Below are 20,170 nucleotides of genomic sequence, written 5' to 3'. Positions count from 1 at the left end.
GTCATGGCATACGTTTACAAAAGCCCTCGAAGGGTCATTACATATAATTGTTAAGGCCTATAGGAGTCTACCCCTACAGCGAAGGAACGGAAGGATGTACAAGTGATGAAACCCGGAAGCCTAGTCTGCCCTCGAGGGTGCATCTCCGGTATCAGCATCCTCGAGCATCACACCCTCGAGGGTGATCCCTTCGACCTCCACCTCCTCTAGGTTCCCAGCTCAATCCCTCAAGGGATTCCCGCCGGAGGAGATGGAGAAGATGAAAAGGAGGAGACACAGAGGAGGCAGAGAAAAGAGACATAGCCCGCCAAAACCAAAAGTTGGAGATTCGGCGGGCCTCAACCTCAACGACCGAGAGGGCCACCTTATCCCTCGGGAAAGAAAGAGCCCTAAGGATGAGGTGCCACACCAGGCCCGGGTAGGAGAGTGAGCAGCGGTGCATAATCCGAACGACTGTCTACATAAGGGGGAGACCGATTCCCCATCCATCGTCACCTCGGGCCAACGGCAGCAGCAAACACCAGCATACCAACGACCATAGCGGGACAACACAATTATGCTCAACAAAGGGACGTCCCAACGAAGGGCCATGTCACAACTTAAGGGAAATCCTCCTAATGGTCTTGAGGCTATAAGCCCCAAGCATGATGTTCTAAGGTAGAAGAAGATGACAAGAAGGAATAGGCAAAGCATGCCGATGAAGATACTAGGATAGGAAAAACAATGCCAAGGCACCCCATTTATAGGGGGCAACAACACGGTCGTCGAGGCTCTAGAAAACTGACCGACGAATGCAATATTGCATCCTTGAAAAACCAAATAGACGGCATCATTTTTTTACCTTAAAAAACGGAAGTGGCAGAGTATTGAGCAGGAGTCTATGAGATATGCCATATATCACGAAAGATTACGCCACGACGCGGATCGCCAATGCACTATCGCCATGAGGAGCTCGAGGAGTCAATGGTCATAACCGTTTCCCATCGCTTCGTTTTGAGAAACGCGGAGACTATTTGTACGTGGTGAAATCAGAGGGCCAGATTTCCTGCCATCAAGCCATCTCGGGGAGGTACCTCGTGACCCGGAGAACATGAAGCAGCCTCGGGAAGATATCTCAAGACCCCGATGATATGAAGCCACAACTTAGTCCACTCCTTCGAGGTTTGTCGAGGTCCGATTCAAGGTCGAGATAAAGACAAAAGGGGAAGCCCTGAAGACACACGGTTGAGTCTGACATGACCGGCTATCCCTAGCCTATGCTGGGGTGTCGAGTCAAGCCATCACATCTCCATATTTCATAAATTAGATATACATAGATTCGTTACTAAGGTTCCTCTCCTATATAAAGGGGACTCGCCCTACCTTGTAAGGGACGGATGTTGCTCCCACAATTCCACAAGTGCAATAATATCTCTCTCTCTCTTCTTACTGAAACTCATTTGCTTTGACTGATACTGAGGATATCTCGATATCCTTTGCCTCTATATGTGTTCTTCATTTTTATATGTGTTCTTCATCGTACAAACTCAATTTCGGTTATAACTAGCTTCGTTTGATTATATCTCTAGTTGTTAGACTACTCCCGAGTGTCCCCGACAACCCGAGCTCGACCTCGAGGTCGACCTCGAAGTCCCAATCGACCAAGCTTACGCCCGGGTAGCAGACCCTCTAGTTCGGTCGTTACCTCATTTATCTCCCCCCCCCCCCCCATCATTAAAATTCATAATACTAGCATCATCTGCTCTAACAAACTAGCTTGGGAATAGATCACGTATTTTTAGAGTCCCATTTAATAAATTTAATTGTCGTTACCATTTTCACGGTAAACAGTTTACAAAAGCTTACAAAGGGTCCCCACGCAGAAGCAAAAGGGGAGTACACGAAGAAAAGGCCTAAAACCTATTCTACCCTCGAAGGCATACCGCCGGTGAAAGAATCTTCAAGCATTGTGTCCTTGAATGCACGCCTTCAACAACCTCGCCCCAGTCCCTCAAAGTAGCACTTCAAAGAAGAAGACGAAAAAGAAGGTGGAAGGAGCAGGAAGGGATGAAAAAATGCAATAGCTCTCCGAAGCTCGAGGAGCCTCTTTGGCAAAGGGAGCCTCGGAGAGACAGCGGACCGAACAACCCTCGGTCCCGCTTGCACGGCTACTTCAAATACACTTCTTCGAGCATCGAGCCGTGCAATCTCCCGGCTCGGGGCATAATTCCACATCGAGCCGGGGTACGGAGGTGAGCAACGGTGTATAATCCGAGCCCCCTTCTGAGCAGCGGTTTATAATCCGAACGATTATCTACATATGAGGAAGACCGATTCCCCGTCCATCGCCACCTTGGGCCAGTGGCAACAACAAACACCAACATACCAACGACCATAGCGGGACAACGTGATTATGCTCAAAAAAGGGACGTCCCGATGAAGGTCCATGGCACAACCTAAGGGAACTCCTCCTAACGGTCTTAAGGCTATAAGCCCCAAGTATGATGTTCAAAGGTAGAAGAAGATGACAAGAAGGAATAGGCAAAGCATGCCGATAAAGATACTGGGATGGGAAAAATAACGCCTGGGCACCCCATTTATAGGGGGCAGCAACACGGTCGTCGAGGCTCAAACTAACCGACGAATGCAATTATTGCATCCTTGAAAAACCAAATCGACGGCAGCACTTTTTACCTTGAAGAACGGAAGTGGCAGAGTATTGAGCAGGAGTCTATGAGATATGCCATCTATCACGAAAGATTGCGCCACGACGCGGATCGCCAATGCACTATCGCCATGAGGAGCTCGAGGAGTCAATGATCATAACCGTTTCCCATCGCTTCGTTCTGAGAAACAAGGAGACTATCTGTACGTGGTGAAATCAGAGGGCCCGATTTCCCGCTATCAAGCCATCTCGGGGAGGTACCTCGTGACCCCGAGAACATGAAGCCACATCGGGAAGATATCTCAAGACCCCGATGATATGAAGCCACAACTTAGTCCACTCCTTCGAGGCTTGTCGAGGTCCGATTCAAGGTCGAGATAAAGACAAAAGGGGGAAGCCCCCAAGACACGCGGTTGTGTCTGACAGGACTGGCCTATCCCTAGCCTATGCTGGGGTGTCGAGTCAAGCCATCACATCTCCATATTTCATAAATTAGATATACATGTATTCGTTACTAAGTTTCCTCTCCTATATAAAGGGGACTCGCCCTACCTTGTAAGGGACTGATGTTGCTCCCACAATTCTACAAGTGCAATAATATCTCTCTCTCTTCTTACTGAAACTCATTTGCTTTTACTGATACTGAGGACATCTCGATATCCTTTGCCTCTATATGTTCTTCATTTTTATATGTGTTCTTCATCGTACAAACTGAATTTCGGTTATAACTAGCTTCGTTTGATTATATCTCTAGTTGTTAGACTACTCCCGACTGTCCCCGACAACCCGAGCTCGACCTCGAGGTCGACCTCGAAGTCCCAATCGACCAAGCTTACACACGGGTAGCAGACCCTCTGGTTCGGTCGTTACCTCGTTTATCTCCCCCCCTCCCCCCATCGTTAAAATTCATAATACTAGCATCATCTGCTCTAACGAACTAGCTTGGGAATAGATCACGTATTTTTAGAGCCCCATTTAATAAATTTAATTGTCGTTACCATTTTCACGGTAAACAGTCTTCATGTGACTTATAGGTTACGGATTCGAACCGTAAAAGCGATCACTAATGCTTGTATTAGGGTAGGCTATACGTCTCACCCCTTGGGGTACTGTCATTCCTCAGACTCTGCATGAACGCGGGATACTTTGTCTCCATGTGACTTACAGGTCACAGGTTCGAGCCGTGGAATTAGCCATTAATGCTTGTATCAAGATAGACTGTCTATGTCACACCGCTTGGAATACTGCTGCTCTTCCCCAAACCCTGCGTGAATATGGGTGATTCGTGCCCCAGACTGTCATTTCCCTTTCTTTGTAGTACTTCTGTAGCAGTATTACTATATTTTTCTTCATACTAGTACTATCAGTATAAAGAACACCCGTCTTTCCTTTACCTTGTTTGCAATTATGCATATAAAGTTATATACTTTCAATTAACATGTACAGTTTTCTCCTCTTTTCTTTACTTTAACAGCATTTATTATTTCCTAACTGTAATTTCAAGCTCTTTTCCATTCTTATACTCCTTTTTCCTCACTAGCTAGTTCCACTCATTACTTCCATCTCAATAGTATACATCACTAACTTTCACAACAATGGACCTCTTATTCACAGCTTTAGCATTTCTTCTCTCTAGCCTCATCTTCTTCTTCACACGCAAAAACAAATCTAGAAACCTCAATCTTCCTCCAGGACCACCGGGTTGGCCGGTAGTCGGTAACCTTTTTCAAGTAGCTGGTTCTGGTAAGCAATTTTTCGAATACATTAGAGAACTCAAACCAAAATATGGCTCCATTTTCACACTCAAAATGGGTGCTCGTACTATGATTATTGTTAGCAGTGCTGACTTGGCTTACGAAGCTTTAATCGAAAAGGGTCCGATATTTGCTACCCGTCCAAGTGAGAACCCGACCCGAACCATTTTCAGTTGCAACAAGTTCAGTGTCAACGCAGCAATTTACGGGCCACTTTGGCGATCCCTTAGAAGAAATATGGTCCAAAATATGCTAAGTTCGAGTAGAGTGAAAGAGTTTCGTGATTGTAGAGAAATGGCAATGGATAAGTTGATTGAAAGGATTCATGCAGATGCTAAGGCCGATAACGACGTCGTTTGGGTGCTGAAAAACGTGCGTTTCGCAGTGTTTTATATACTTTTGGCTATGTGTTTTGGTATTGAAATGGATGAGAAAATGATTGAAACCGTTGATCAAATGATGAAGGATGTGTTAATTGAGCTTCTTCCAAGAATAGATGATTATCTTCCTATATTGAGCTTATTTGTTGGGTATAAACAACGTAAGAGAGTTCAAGAAGTTCGCAAGCAACAAATTGAAACACTTGTCCCTTTGATCGAGAAACGCCGTAGAGCTATACAAAATCCTGGGTCCGACAAGACTGCAGCCTCATTTTCGTACCTAGACACTTTGTTCGATGTGAAAATTGAAGGTATAATGTTGAATTATATTTCTGTCTCATTTAAAAATTTAAGTTGTAAGAGAAAATATATGTTTAAGTATTTACTTGATTATATTTTCAACAGGTAGAAAATCTGGACCGACAAATCCGGAACTTGTAACCCTATGTTCAGAATTCTTGAACGGTGGGACCGACACAACTGCAACGGCATTAGAGTGGGCCATAGGGAGACTGATCGAAAACCCAAGCATACAAAAGAGAATGTACGAAGAGATTAGAAACATAGTAGGTGATAGAAAGGTTGATGAGAAGGACATGGAAAAGATGCCTTACTTAAACGCCGTCGTAAAGGAGGTGTTACGTAAACATCCTCCTACGTACTTTGTATTGAGCCATGCAGTAACGGAGCCAACAAAATTGGGTGGGTATGACATACCCACGGATGCTAATGTGGAGTTTTTCTCACATGGGATTTCGCATGACCCGAATATCTGGTCGAATCCCGAGAAGTTCGACCCGGATAGGTTTCTATCCGGGCGGGAGGACGCTGATATAACAGGCGTGACAAGAGTGAAGATGATGCCATTTGGTGTCGGGCGGAGAATTTGCCCGGGTTTGGGTCTGGGAACGGTGCATGTGAATTTGATGTTGGCCCGAATGGTTCAAGAATTTGAATGGTCCGCTTACCCGGAAAATAGTAAAGTGGATTTTAGCGAGAAGTTGGTATTTACTGTGGTGATGAAAAATCCTTTAAGAGCTAAGGTCAAGCCAAGAATGTAAGTGGCGTAATTCATTAAGATTATAAGTTCAAAAATAAGATAAAAAAAAATTCACGTGTATTTCTTTTCAAATATTTCATCTTTATATCCTAATCTTGTGAAGCTTATTTCTATTTATCGGCATTTGTTTTTGAGTTGATTTGTCAATAATGGAATGTAGAGAAAAGAATAAGATAAATGCCTTATTAAATCGACACCTCTGGTTACTTTTTACTTTCTATAGTTAAATCGCAAGTTCTAGTATGGCTTATAGCGCAGCAAACGAATTTGTGATTTGAAGTTTATAATATGTATATATTCAATAGGTTTTTCAACAAATATATATACAAAATTTGGACTAATATTACTGGATTCTATTGAACACTAACTTTCTATGCTAGCTATATATGTCCCTGTTATTTCAGAAGGAATTAACAAAAGAATTGGGGGTCACGTGAGTGTTACTCTTTATGAAGAAGCACGAGTTTTAGTAAGTTAAGTAGGTATTTGCCAGTAAAGACAACAATTGAAAAGAACTGCTATTTCAAGAGAATTTATAAGTGTGGAGGGACCATTGTTATTTTAATGTTTCCTTTTGTTGTTGGGCATTTAATATAAATAGTTTTATAGACCTAGAAGCATTTTGTTCATTGGTCCAATTATGCATGTCAAGTATTTTTCCAGCCTTTAAATTATGCGAACCACCTTTATAAACCAATAAAGATGGTATGCCCCAGAACAAGCTAACAGTGCCTATTTTTTTTTGGGAGGACTATACTATATATATATATATATATATATATATATATATATATATATATATATATATATATATATATATATATATATATATATATATATAATGCATAATAAATGTATTTTTTGTAAATATATTTAGCTAGCGGGCAATTACTTTTGCCGATCGGCTAAATATGTAACTTGCGCTGCTTTTTTAAAAATTAAAACCATTCACTGATTCACCGAAGCTTTCATCTAGTGATGAGTTTTTCTATAACGAAATGTCTACTTTGTTAGCCTTCTTTAGTTGGCTCCTATTGCTGGAGTCTCACCAACTCAATGTTCTTCTCCTATGGTAGGAAGTGCACCTCTACAATTGTACCACATGACAATGTATTAGCAAGCCTGACATAAAAACCAATCACATACTGACATATAAGAATTTCTCAATAAATAGACGACAACAACAATAACCATCCAGTGCAATTTCACAAGCGGGGTCTGGGAAGGATAGTGATTTCTTATATATAGTATTTCTCCATGTTATGCCAATATGAAATTTACCAAGGATCTACTTACATATCGCTTGTCTTGTATCAACCAATATTACGTAATATCTTAATATACATTGAACAATATATAACTACGTGCTAATGCAAGAGCGTAGCTATCAAAAGGATAAAACAATCACCACAAACACATCAAACAAGTATACAAAATTTATATCTAAGTAAAATATATAACCAGTATGAATATTTGAAAAAGGAAAAAAACAAAGTCCATTCTAATGGCCACAATTGCCTTGAGCGAAAATATTAATGATAAGGGCTTTTTGTTATGCTATCATCAGAAAGGACTTGAGATTCATTTTTGTACAAGAAATGTTAATGAACCATGTGAAGTAAAAGGAAGCAAGTGACTGATCTTAAGACACCATTAATGATACATCATTTTCAGTTGGACGTTCAAAAAAGGTGGTTAGCTGTCACGTAACATGGCATCCAAAATTACTAGCACATATAAATTAATGCATGGAAATTAGGTTGAACATCTACCAATTATAGGTGCACCATAGTTTTAATTTATGCATCAATTAAGTGGCTACTTTCATGCCATAATTAAAAGTATTGTCCTTTTCTTTCAAGTTTTTTTCTCAGTTAATTAGCTTTAGTTGTATGTAACTTTTATTTCCCGTGAACTCCAAGTTTAAAACTGATTGTTACTCTATTGAAGGAATTAACTTATTTCTAGCCAAAAGCATTCACAATATCTCTGGTACTCTAATAAGCTTGCAATTTAACTTTAGGAGTTAAAAAGTACCGCGAGAATACATACCACTTAACTATGAGAACTAAGTGATAAATTTGTAAATGAAGTAAACATGTTGTGCATGTATGTACGGGTAAAATCGGGGGCAAGGTTTCCACCGATTCCCCGGTGAAAGAACGAAGGGGAAGCACGGATTGACGTGATTATAATCGAGGTTGGGAACCCCTCGTATCGAGACCCGGAAAGATTGAACGATATATTGAAGATCAGACACGGTAAGGCGACGTACCCCAGACCAAGTATGGTTTCTGTAGCTCGGGAGACACGGTGAACGATTATGCATGACGGATAGGGGGCCGTAATATTCGCCCTCAACGAGATTTCACGGCGCGAATCTCGTTCGGTGTCATTATATATAGATCAATAATTACCGGAAAAATAAGATTTTTACCCTTTTTAGACTTGTATTAGGATTGAAATTCTCCTACTATATAAAATGCATTTCAAAGTAATAAAAGTCTACTTTTGTCCTCTAGATATTGTTCAAGCCATTACACACTTGTTCTTTTCTGCGTGCGCGACCGAGCTAGTACCGAGGGTCCGATCGAGGACGAGCCCTACTGTTCAATCTAAGATCAGGCCTAGTCATTACATTGCGATTGATTTGATCATTTATTTTTCCTTTAACTCATCTATCTGTCATTTTTAACTATTTGTGTTGAAAGAAACCACGTATCCTTTAAACTGCGTACAAATTTATTTGTTACTCATTTTTTGGGTAAATAGTTTGGCGAGAATAACAATGTGGTGCCCAATAATGATTTGCTTCCTGCCGACCCCTATGGTATCCCAGTCACCGACTCGGTCAATGCTAACTCGTAGATGGACATCAAAATCAATTTGCCACTGATACCGAAAATAATGTTTGTAGGGGACCCCGATAAACGGCCCAAGAAGCACCCGAGGATGAAGGTGATGGGGTGAGCCTACGATTGATTTTCAAAGTGTTGCAGGCTCAACATGCGGCAATAGCACAACTGCGGAACCAAAGCCACGTCCCTAACAAGGTCGAGCCCGAACAATCCCGGAAAAACACTTAGAGAAACGAACAAGTTGTCGTGAGGCCAGATGAAGCCGAGCCCGGAGAAATTTCAGAAGTAATGAAGATGCTCGAACCATTAACAAAACGTGTGGAGTCATGAGAGAAAAAGATTTAGGCCAACGACAAGAAGGTGGAAACATACAACTCCAGGGTCAACCAGATTCCGGGGGAACCTCCTATATTGAAGGGACGGATTCCAAAAATTTTATCCAAAAGCCCTCCCCCCCCCCTCGAGAGGCGCACCAAAGCCGATCTCGAAAAGGTTTCGAATGCCCGATATTCCCAAGTATAATAGGACCACAGATCCAAATAAGTACGTGACCTCCTATACATGCGCAATCAAGGGGAATGATTTGGAAGATCACGAAATCGAGTCGCTGCTGCTGAAAAAGTTTGGGAAAACTTTGTCCAAGGGGGAAATGATATGGTATCACAACTTGTCTCCCAATTCTATTGACTTGATTGTTATGCTTGCAGATGGCTTCGTAAAGGCCCATGCCGGGGTCATCAAGGTCGAAACCAAGAATTCAGACCTTTTCAAGTTCAAACAAAGAGATAATGAGATGCTCAAGGAGTTCATATCAAGATTCCAGATAGAACAGATGGATCTGCTGTCGGTTGCGGATGATTGGTCCGGTAAGGCATTCACTCAAGGGATCAACCCCCGAAGTTCTGTGGCCTCTCAATAGCTGAAACAAAATTTGGTGGAGTACCCAGCGGTGACCTGGGCCGACGTCCACAACAGATACCAATCGAAGATCAGGGTCGAAGACGATCAGCTCGGGGCTCCTTCCAAATCTGTTTACCCTATCCGAATCGATGATAGATCTAAGAGAGCCATTGATCAGGAGCCAAGGCCGGTTCGAGATCGGTATCAGCCATACAACGGATTGGAGGGGAAATTGATCCGGGCGTCACCTAACTAGGAATGAGAAGAGAAGTGATTGAGGGCATGGCGACCGGGGCTTGATGAGAAAGAGCGGTTTTGACAGGTCGCTCGGGAGTAGGGAAGCACCAAGATTATCAGAATACAATTTTAACGTGGATGCTGCAAGCATCGTGTCGGCTATAGGGCGGATCAAAGAGACCAAGTGGCCCCGACCATCACAATCCGACCCTGCCCAGAGAGATCCTAATTTAATGTTTAAGTATCAAGGCACTCACGGTCATAGGACCGAAGATTGCCGACAACTAAGAGAAGAAGTTGATCTATTGTTTAACAATGGGCACCTCCGAGAATTCCTAAGTGAGTGAGCCAAAAACAACTTCAGAAACAGGGACACGAACAAACAGGTCGAACAAGAGGAGTCTCAGCACGTGATCAACATGATCATTGGGGGAGTTTATATTGACGATATGTTGGTCAAGTCCTTGCAAACACAGGACCATTTGAAATATTTGCAAGAAACCTTCGACATATTAAGGAACTACAACATGAAGCTAAACCAGTAGAAGTGTGCATTTGGGGTCGGTTCGGGCAAATTTCTTGGGTTCATGGTATCTAATCGAGGGATAGAGATCAACCCTGACAAAATAAAGGCCATAGAGGACATCACCATATTCGATAATGTCAAGGTAGTTCAAAGACTGAATGAGCGGATAGCCGCATTGGGCCTGTTTATCTCGAGATCCCCAGATAAGAGACATCGGTTCTTCTCACTATTGAAAAAGAAGAACAAATTTTCTTGGACCCCGGAATGCTAGGAAGCTTTGGAAGAACTCAAGCGGTACCTGTCGAGCCCCCCTTTGCTACATACTCCGAAGGTAGACGAACAGATGTACCTTTGCTTGGTGGTTTCCGAGATGGAGGTAAGTGGTGTCCAAGTCCGGGAGGAAGAAGGAACACAATTTCCTATTTATTATGTTAGTAGAACGCTAGGCGATGCCGAAACAAGGTATCCTCACCTAGAAAAGTTAGCGCTCACCTTACTAAGCGCTTCTAGGAAACTAAAATCGTACTTTCAATGCACCCAATATGTGTCGTGACCTATTACCCGCTGAGGAATGTCATGCATAAGCCCGAGCTCTCGGGCTGGTTGGCCAAATGGCTGTAGAGATCAGCGGGTACGATATCAAGTACAAACCCCGAACTGCCATAAAGTCTCAAATTTAGGCGGACTTTGTGGCCAACTTTACGCTGGCCTTGATACCTGAAGTCGAAAAGGATCTACTACTCACTTCGGGGGCTAGTTCAGGGATATGGACCCTATTCACGGTAATGCATCTAACCCAAAAAGATCCGGGCTCGGTATCATACTAAAACCTCCTGCGGTAGCGTAATTAGACAGTCTATTACAACTGTAAAATTGATTAATAATGAAGCCGAGTATGAAGCTATGATTGCAGGTCCGGAACTGGCTAAGAGCCTCGGGGTTGAAGTGATTGAAGCCCAATGTGACTCCTTTCTAGTCGTAAATCAAGTCAATGGAACGTTCGAAGTAAAAGAGGAACAGATGTAGAGGTACTTGGACAAATTGCATGTAACCCTACATTAATTCAAGGAATGGACTCTACAACACGTACCTCGAGACCAAAACAGCGAGGCCGGTGCATTAGCCAACTTGGGGTCATCTATCGACTCCGTGAATCCAACTCGGGGGAAATAATGCTGCTGATGAATTCGGTGGTAGAAGAAGGTCACTTGAAGTAAACTCCATAAGTTTAACTTAGGATTGGGGAAAGAAATGCATAGACTTCCTGAAGACAGGAAAATTGCAATCGGATCCCAAGGAACGGAAAGCCATGCGCACCAAAGCTGCCAGGTCTATTTAAGTCGAAGGGAAAATGTTCAGAAGGTCCTTCTTTGGCCTGCTGGTTAGGTGCTTAGGTCCGGGGGAGACCGAATACGCCGTGAGGGAAGTTCACGAGGACACTTGCGGGAACAATTCTGGGGCAGAATACTTGGTTCGAAACCTGATCAGAGCCGGCTACTATTGGAATGAAATGGAAAAGGTTGTGAAATACTTCGTACGAAAATGCAATGAATGCCAAAGACATGCCCCTATGATTCATCAGCTGGGAGAGATGCTCCACTGGTCCTGTCGCCGTGGCCGTTTCTGAAGTGAGAGATGACATCTTCGGTCCTTTGCCATGGGCGCCCTGTAAGGCCCAATACATACTGCTCATGACCAATTATTTTTTCAAATGAGTCGAGTCTCAGGAATTCGAGAAAGTCCAGGAGAAGGAAGTTATCGACTTCATATGGGATCACATAATATGTCAATTTGGGATAGCAGGCGAGATCGCTTGCGACAATAGAAAATAATTCGTCGGCAGCAAAGTGAGTAAGTTTTTCGAAGACCACAAGATTAACAAGATATTATCAACGCCTTACCATCCTAGTAGGAATAGGAAAGCAGAATTGACGAACAAAACTATACTCCAAAACTTGGAAAAGAGATTGACCAATTCAAAGGGAAAGTGGAAGAAAATCTTGCCCGAAGTCTTCTGGGCATACCATACAACTTTGAAATCGAGAACCGAGGTGACCCTGTTCTCTCTAGTGTATGGAACGGAAGCCTTGATACTAGTCGAGGTTGGGGAACAGAGCCTCAGGTTCCAGTATGCTATCGAAATGTCAAACGGCGAGGCCATGACCACGAGCCTGGATTTATTGGACAAAAGGCAGGAAGCCGCCCTTGTCCGGTTGGGCGCCCAGAAGCAGCGAGTAGGGAGGTACTACAACTAAAAAGCCAACCTTCGACATTTTCAAGTTGGGGACATGGTGTTGATAAAAGTAACTCAACGTATTAGGAACCCAAACGACGGGAAACTGGGCCCGAATTGGGAAGGACCATACAGAGTTGCTGGAATAACCGGCAAAGGCTCATATAAACTCGAAACGGTAAATGATGTACAACTACCGAACAATTGGAACGTGGCACACTTAAAGCATTACTACTGCTAAGGTAAGAACTCAACTCCTTTTTTTTATTTCGTTATATTACGGACTAACTTATGCAGGTACTCGACCAAGGCCAGATGTGACTATTAGGTCTAAAGCTCCTGTTGTACTGTTTTTTCCTTGAACCGATTTTCCCCTAAGTGGGTTTTTCAGCAAAGTTTTTAATGAGGCAACAGTAAAACGTGCTACCTTAGTTTCGAAGATCGGGCTTAAATTGTAATTGTTAATCGTTTTCACCTAACCAACAGTATCTGAGCCCTCACAAGTTCGGCCTCAAATACCGGGGGCCATTACCCCTTGGTTAAGGTCTATAGAGAGGGGATATTATATATGTTAAAATTTAAGGCTTAGTGGTTAGGATTTATTGTAAGGGTCAAACGGTCAAACGAACCATGCCCATATAGCCTGCTCTAGCCACGGTACAAGGCTTATGCGCCTTCGATTATGTACTCTACATATAAAACAATGAAAGAACTCTTTGATTCCTTCATAATTTATTAATACGTATTTCCCTTCGTCGATGCTTCAAAACGGATCCTAGATCCTAAAGCCCACAGGCTACCCGACCCGGAAACTGTCATCCGATAAAAAAATCGGACGACCGGGCTATTGAATCCCGGAGGCACCACCCGAATATGAAAGGCTACAGCCACCTTAAAATGGCTCGTAGACGTCTGAAGTCCTTATTCAGAAATAAGGCCTTTACGCATAATCAAGATCTATTAAGGGTTACCCTCGGCAAAAAATAGTCGTATATGACTAAAACACCTATACATCTTAAAGGCCTTCAATTTTATCAAAAATTTTAAGCCATGAGTAATCCGAAGTTGCCATCAAAATCGGACCCCATTCGTACCTCCAAAGAATGGATGCTCTAAGATTATGTTTAATTCTATGTTAAAGCATTAGGGGCGATATAAAATAGCAAACAAATTCTGAAAAGTAAGAACACGATGTTGCCAAAGGGAAAATTTTATATACATGTTTCAAAAAATATTTAAAAATGCACGATAAAACGACCTAAAAATAAACAAGAAAGAAAAATGTACAAAAAGTGAAACAAAAGAACTAAGACATCTACGCCTGATCTTCACCATAGCTCGACTAAGCACCGGAACCTTCAGAACCTTCGGAGCCTTCGAGCTCATAGAGTTCCTTTGCCTCGGCCTCGAGCCTCTTGGCTTCTTCGATATCGGCCAACGGGTTAATCCTCGGGCGTGAATCTCTTCGAGGGTCTCCCTCCGGGACATCTGCTACACGTACTCGCTCTTCGTCCTTAAGCGGGCCTTGGCAACCTCCACATCAGCTTTATACCGGGCCAGCATTTCTTTTATGTTGGAGGAATCAACCGAGATTGCCTCTAATTTGAACTTCAGCGCGGTGTATTCCGGCCAAGATCGTCCTATTCCGAGACAGGTGAACCCCCGGAGTTCGTCATTTAACCGAGACCACATGACAACTTTGTCCTTTGCCACCCGGAGCTGGTTCTTCACCGATGCTAGCTCCTCTTTTGTGGCCTCCATTTCCGAAGTCAACAGATCCATCCTGCCCTTCATTGCCTCGGCTATGGTCTTGACCTTATCCATCTTGGCCTGAAGCTAGTTAATCAAGTCTATATTCTCTTGGACCTGTGAAATTGCGTCGTTAGTCATCATAAGTAGCCTCAAAGATGTTTACCTTCTCGGATAGTTCGACATTGATCGGGTCCAAGCCTGCACTACTATTGAGTAGCGAGGGTGGTCAATGCAATTTTACCTAACTAGATCGGGATCGAATCCACAGGGAGTTAATTTGTTTGGAATAAGATTAATATATAAGTCTAGATGCGGGTTTTGCTCTTAGTTACACTTCCACACATGTTTGGTTTGATTTTACTTCTAAATCTATTCTATTGCATGCAATATTTGAAACTAAGTATAATGTTTTTGTTGTTGATATTCAAGGGTTCAAAAGGGACTAGGGTAGTGACTTCCACCTAGGTGGATATCTAACGGGTAGCAAGAATCTAGGGCAATCATGTGATTAGTTAGGGTCGTAATATAGCTATCACATCCGGGTACTCACTCTATACCTCTCGGTAGTTTGAGCGATTTTGCCCAATTTGGATTTCTCAAGTCCAAATGGGAATTTATGCAATTCAAGTGATATTAGCTCAAGTCGGGTATTACTATCTCTAGGTTTAACCCTTTAATTGGGGCTATCAATTTCTTGAGTTCACCCCAATTCCTTGTTAGCCTAATTTTCCTAGACTTAGTCCATCTTTCTCAAGTAGAGACTAAGTCATAAAAGCTTGAATCAGTGTTTGCTACTACTAATTCTAAAGTTCTAGCAAGAACTAGGCTAAATATCACTAACCCATACACATTCAAGCCCTAAAATTCAATACCCATCAAATGCCCACACTAGGGTTGGGTTACAACCCTAGCTATGGGTCTAGCTACTCATGGAAATAACAAAAACTAAAGATAAAAAGAGATAAAATTCATAACACTAGATTAAAAGATAAAAATCTAATGTTAATAGATTAATCTAGTACAAAATTTCCAAAAGCAGTGAAGTCAGCCGTATCAGGTGCTCCTCTAATACATATCATGACCTAAAAATGTCAATAAGATCTATTTATACTAAGCTAAAATTTTCGGACAAAACTACCCCTGCGGAGGTTGTGCGGCCGCATAATTCTGAGTGCGGCTGCATTCTTGCTTTCGCAGCCGCGTAATTCTGATCGCGGTCCGCGTTCTTCAAATCTGGATCTGGGTTGAGCTGAGTTTCGCGGACCGCATAGTTTCAATTGCGGCCGCGTGAAGGACATCTGCGGCCGCATAATTTTGATGCGGACCGCGCTTGTCATTTAGCCTTAAAATACAACTCTCTAAATCTCCATTTCGCGGACCGCGTATTTCTGATCGCGGCTGCGTTGTGACTTTTGCGACTGCACAATATTTGTGCGGTCTGCGTTTCAGATCTCTTGGCCTATTCTTGGTTTTTATTCAAGTTTTGACTCCTTTATGAGTTGATTATGACTCCTTTTGCTCATTTTGAACAATTCCTACAAGCAAGCATATTACATTAGTTTCTGGGAATACCTTCACGCATTTTTTGCTCAAAACACAAGTAAAAGAGAGCAAATAATAGTTTAAAATCCCTACTTATCAACTCCCCCAAACTTAAGCTCTTGCTTGTCCTCAAGAAAATAAGGTAATTCCCACCTCCACTAAAATAGAAGGATATTTCAACTGCCCTAAGGTGAATCAATCATTCATCAATTGGGACTAACAATTACCCTCAACACAAATGAATTATCAACAATACAATGTTTTGACCTTTTGAGTACCATAGTTCTAATGCGACACTAAAGCATCAAAAGTTGACTTAATTCATCAAGGAAGCTCGCTCTATTACGTAGGTCATTGTGGAACCCAAAACTCCTTCTCCTCTACTCTCGATAAGCAAATCTCTCTTTAAAATTGTAACACTCAAAACAAGGATTGTGAAGAATTATGCTCATCTCTCTCAAGGGAATGTCACAAGTCCGGCTCTAAGTACCATAAGCTTGCCCCTTATGTAAATCACCAATAATGTAAGCTCACTCAACTTGAAATCATATAGGGCTTTTGCGGGAATGTAATGAAGGCTTTTGGATCAAGGTAGGACTTATCGGCATATGATGGTTTCATCTTTCCTTAAGCACTCCATTTTCTCATTTCGGCTCATACTTTCTTGACTCTTTGAGTTATTTTCTTCTTCCTAAGGGGAACTAGAGAGACACACTGTCACTCTTTCTTGCTCATGACAATCATTTTTCTCCTTTTCTAATCATTCCATGCCTTTCATCATTGCTTTCTTTGGATCCCTTCAATTTTCACTTTCTTTTTGACATATTTCTTTTTTGGCCTTTCTTTCTTTTCTTTGCCTTCCCTTTTCTTCTTTTCTTTTTGTTCTTTGTACCTTTTATCACTTTCACATTTCTCGTCTCTCCCCCAAACATATGCTTTTGCCACTTGTCTATTAAGAATGCCAAGGAAAGATCGGGTGCCAAGAGAGGGTCATTATAGAACGGATAAAGGCTTGTAATGTGGTTATTGAAAGAAAAAGGGCTTCGGCTCAAAGGGGTTGACTAGGGATATCATATTGGTAGGCTACGGAAGCTTCAAGTTTCAAATTGGATCAAGGAGAGCCTACAATCATTTCTCAAGTCGAGATACACTTAAAATTTTGCCTAGACAAACATTTAGGGCAAGTTCTAGACTTATTGGCACGGGACTTGGACTTGCAATTCAATACCTCACCTCTCAAGCTGCTGTATTGTTAAAGATATAGAGTCGAGGGCCCACAACAACCCTAGCTAAGATTGAACATCACAAATGGCTCAAAGAAACCACTCGATGATTGTATTAGTCAACACAAGAGTCTAAAGGTCACAACTAGAGCTATTCTTTGCCAATCAACTTGTTTCTAACCATAAGGTCGAAGGTAAATGTGTTAGTACCAAGTGAAGCCTGCTCAAGACACTTTTATTCATTACTATTATTTACACCAAAACATAAATAAAATGGATTCAATCCCTTAAGAAGGTTGTCACGCCATCCTTCGTTGGGAAGAGCCACCCAGTTCACTCAACATCTATCTTTAGAAAGAACCGTGGCATTAAGAAAACCAAAGGCTTATTATTCACATAAAACGTAAAAAAGAGGCTTGTTGGCCCAAGTAAAGGTTAGTTTTGAAGACTAACAAAGGAACTCAGACATGAACCAGGTCCATCCAGTGGTCCATCCCTCAGGTTCACAAAAACGGGCAGATTCAAGCATGTGGGATGCACGTGAAGGAGATAAGCTTAACTTGGTGTATTTAATATCTCCTGATCGAAAAGGTTGCATAATTGATAAGGAGAAGGGGTCCTCAATCACAGATAACACAAGTCAAGATAGGGAAGGAGTTACAAGTTGAAATCAACTAGAACTCTTCCACCAAGGAAGAGTTGCATCAGAACTCTAGTTATTTCTTCATCTACTAACTCTATAAATTGCAGGATGTTCTCACATTAAAGGGTTGCACAAAAACGCAGAAGTTAAACGTGAATTGGGAGCAAAATAGCAAGGCTTTTTTGCAAGCAGTTCGTGTGTGATTCAAGTGTGCAAACCAGAAGCTACATGAACCAGATTGAAGAACCAGCTCCATAAAGAGTTTTATGTGTCTTTCTTTATTTCTAGTTCAATTGTAGTAGGTGTTTCTTATTGTACCTTTCAGCTTTCATAGAAGCAATTGTAATAGGTATATTGAGTATTCAAGTTAGAGTTAACTTGATGTTGTCGCAGCAGTTAGAGGCTGATTGCCACAACGTGATTAGAGTTAATCCTTAGGTTTACAAAGAGTTTTTGTAAATGCTGTTTTGGCTCAGTGATTTTAGTGGAAGTTTGGGAAAATCTTACTGAGTAGTAGGTCGTGGTTTTTTCACCTTTTGAGCCAGGTGTTTTCCACATAAAAATCTCTGTGTTCTTTATTTTCTGTATTTATTATTCCGCAAACAGCAGTAGTTAGTACATCTAGAAGAACCAGGTTCTTCTAGAGCGAAAATTGGGTACCACACAAATCACCCCCCCCTCTTGTGTGGTATTGACGTTTAGAACATCAATTGGTATCAGAGCACGTTATCCTTGAAGAGGCTAGCACCTTAGGAAAAGATCAACATGAGTGCACCACCTGGGAACTGGGAAGGGCAATCCACTGTTAGGCCTCCACTTTTCAATGGTCAGTACTATTCTTGGTGGAAGAACAGGATGAGAGATCACATCATAGGAGAAGACTATGAACTCTGGGACATAGTCACTGATGGTCCTCTAGCAACTGCAAAAAAGAATGCTGAAGGAGTGGATGTGCCAAAAAGTAGAGCTGACTGCACTGCTGAGGATTTAAGAAAATGGGAGAAAAATGCTAAAGCCAAGAAATGGCTTGTGTGTGGACTTGGTCCAGATGAGTACTATAGAGTTCAAAGTTGTACCACTGCTAAGGAAATCTGGGATACTTTGCAATTTGCACATGAAGGAACACCTCAAGTGAAGAGGTCCAGAGGAACACTGATGTATTCTCAATATGAGAATTTCACCATGAAGGAAGGGGAAACCATCCAAGAGATGTATACAAGGTTCACCACACTGACAAATGAACTTAAGTCTCTTGGAAGGGTTATTCTTGAAGAAGACAAAGTTGAGAAGATTTTGACAAGGGTACTGCCAATCTCTTGGGAAAGCAAAATCACAGCTATTCAGGAATCAAAGAACATTGCCACTCTTAAGTTGGATGAGCTCATTGGGAATCTCACTTCTTATGAACTTAGAAGGCAAACCATGAAGATGGATGCACCCAAGAAGGAAAGGAGCATGGCATTCAGAATCACTGAAGGTGCTGATCTAGAGGAGGATGAAATTACCATGATCACAAAGGACTTCAAGAAGTACCTAATGAGAGAAAATGGTCCTTCAAGAAATGGAAGCTACATCAAACCAAGGGTTCCTGAAAAACAAACCAATGAGGGGTGTTACAAGTGTGGGAAGACTGATCACCACATCAAAAACTGCCCTCAATGGGAAATTGAATGGAAGAAGGAAAGAGCTGAACGAAGGAACAGGAAGAAGGAACAGGTTCATCACAAGAAGAACAAAGGATCAACAAAGGCTATGGTTGCTGCTGGGGGTGAAATCTCAGATGATGACTCAGAGGATGTAGATGGAGATGAACAAGCACTTATGGCAATTGGAGAATCCGATGAGGAATCTGAGGTAAGTATAATTCATCTCAAAGACAAGATTAAATTTTTGTCTAAAGAAAGGCTATCTGAGTTACTCCTGGATTTCATTGATGAGTCCGAGGATCTAAACAATGAAAACAAACAGCTGTCTAAGGAGTGTGTGATTTTGAAAGCTAAGTGCAAAAACCTGGAACTTAGGGCTAGTGAAAGTGATAGTAAAAATACTGAGTTGAAGAACCGGATTCATGAACTTGACACCACAGTCCTAGAGCTTAAATCTAAAAATCTAAAATTGAAATTAGGAACTAGTAAAAAGAAATCTGATCACACACAACTCACTTTAGAAGAAAATGTAGGAAAAATGAAAGATGAGTTGTACAAAAGAGATGAGCAGATAAGAGTCCTTAAGGAGGATCTAAACAAGGTTAAGCGCAAGCTAGATAGAACCTGTAAATGGAATAGATCCTCCGATGCACTTTCATGGTTACATGAACACCATAGTAGCAATAATAGAGGACTTGGATACGGGACCCCTGCACCTAAGTGGGATCCCAAAAGCAAGTACCTCACACTTCCTGAGAACAAAATTTGCACA

The 20,170-nt window shown here is 41.9% G+C and overlaps 1 protein-coding gene across 1 annotated transcript; it reads left to right on the top strand.

Moving 5' to 3' along the window:
- Positions 1–4,136: 4,136 nt before the first annotated feature.
- On the top strand, positions 4,137–6,032 carry LOC109209653 (cytochrome P450 77A1-like). Its single transcript, XM_019372965.1, has 2 exons — positions 4,137–5,089; positions 5,184–6,032. The coding sequence occupies exons 1-2, from the start codon at positions 4,240–4,242 to the stop codon at positions 5,837–5,839; spliced, it is 1,506 nt and encodes a 501-aa protein (XP_019228510.1). The 5' UTR covers positions 4,137–4,239; the 3' UTR covers positions 5,840–6,032.
- The last annotated feature ends 14,138 nt before the right edge of the window (positions 6,033–20,170 follow it).

This window comes from Nicotiana attenuata, unplaced genomic scaffold, assembly GCF_001879085.1.
Source record: "Nicotiana attenuata strain UT unplaced genomic scaffold, NIATTr2, whole genome shotgun sequence".
NCBI lineage: Eukaryota > Viridiplantae > Streptophyta > Magnoliopsida > Solanales > Solanaceae > Nicotiana > Nicotiana attenuata.
This window is presented reverse-complemented; position numbering and strand designations above follow the sequence as displayed.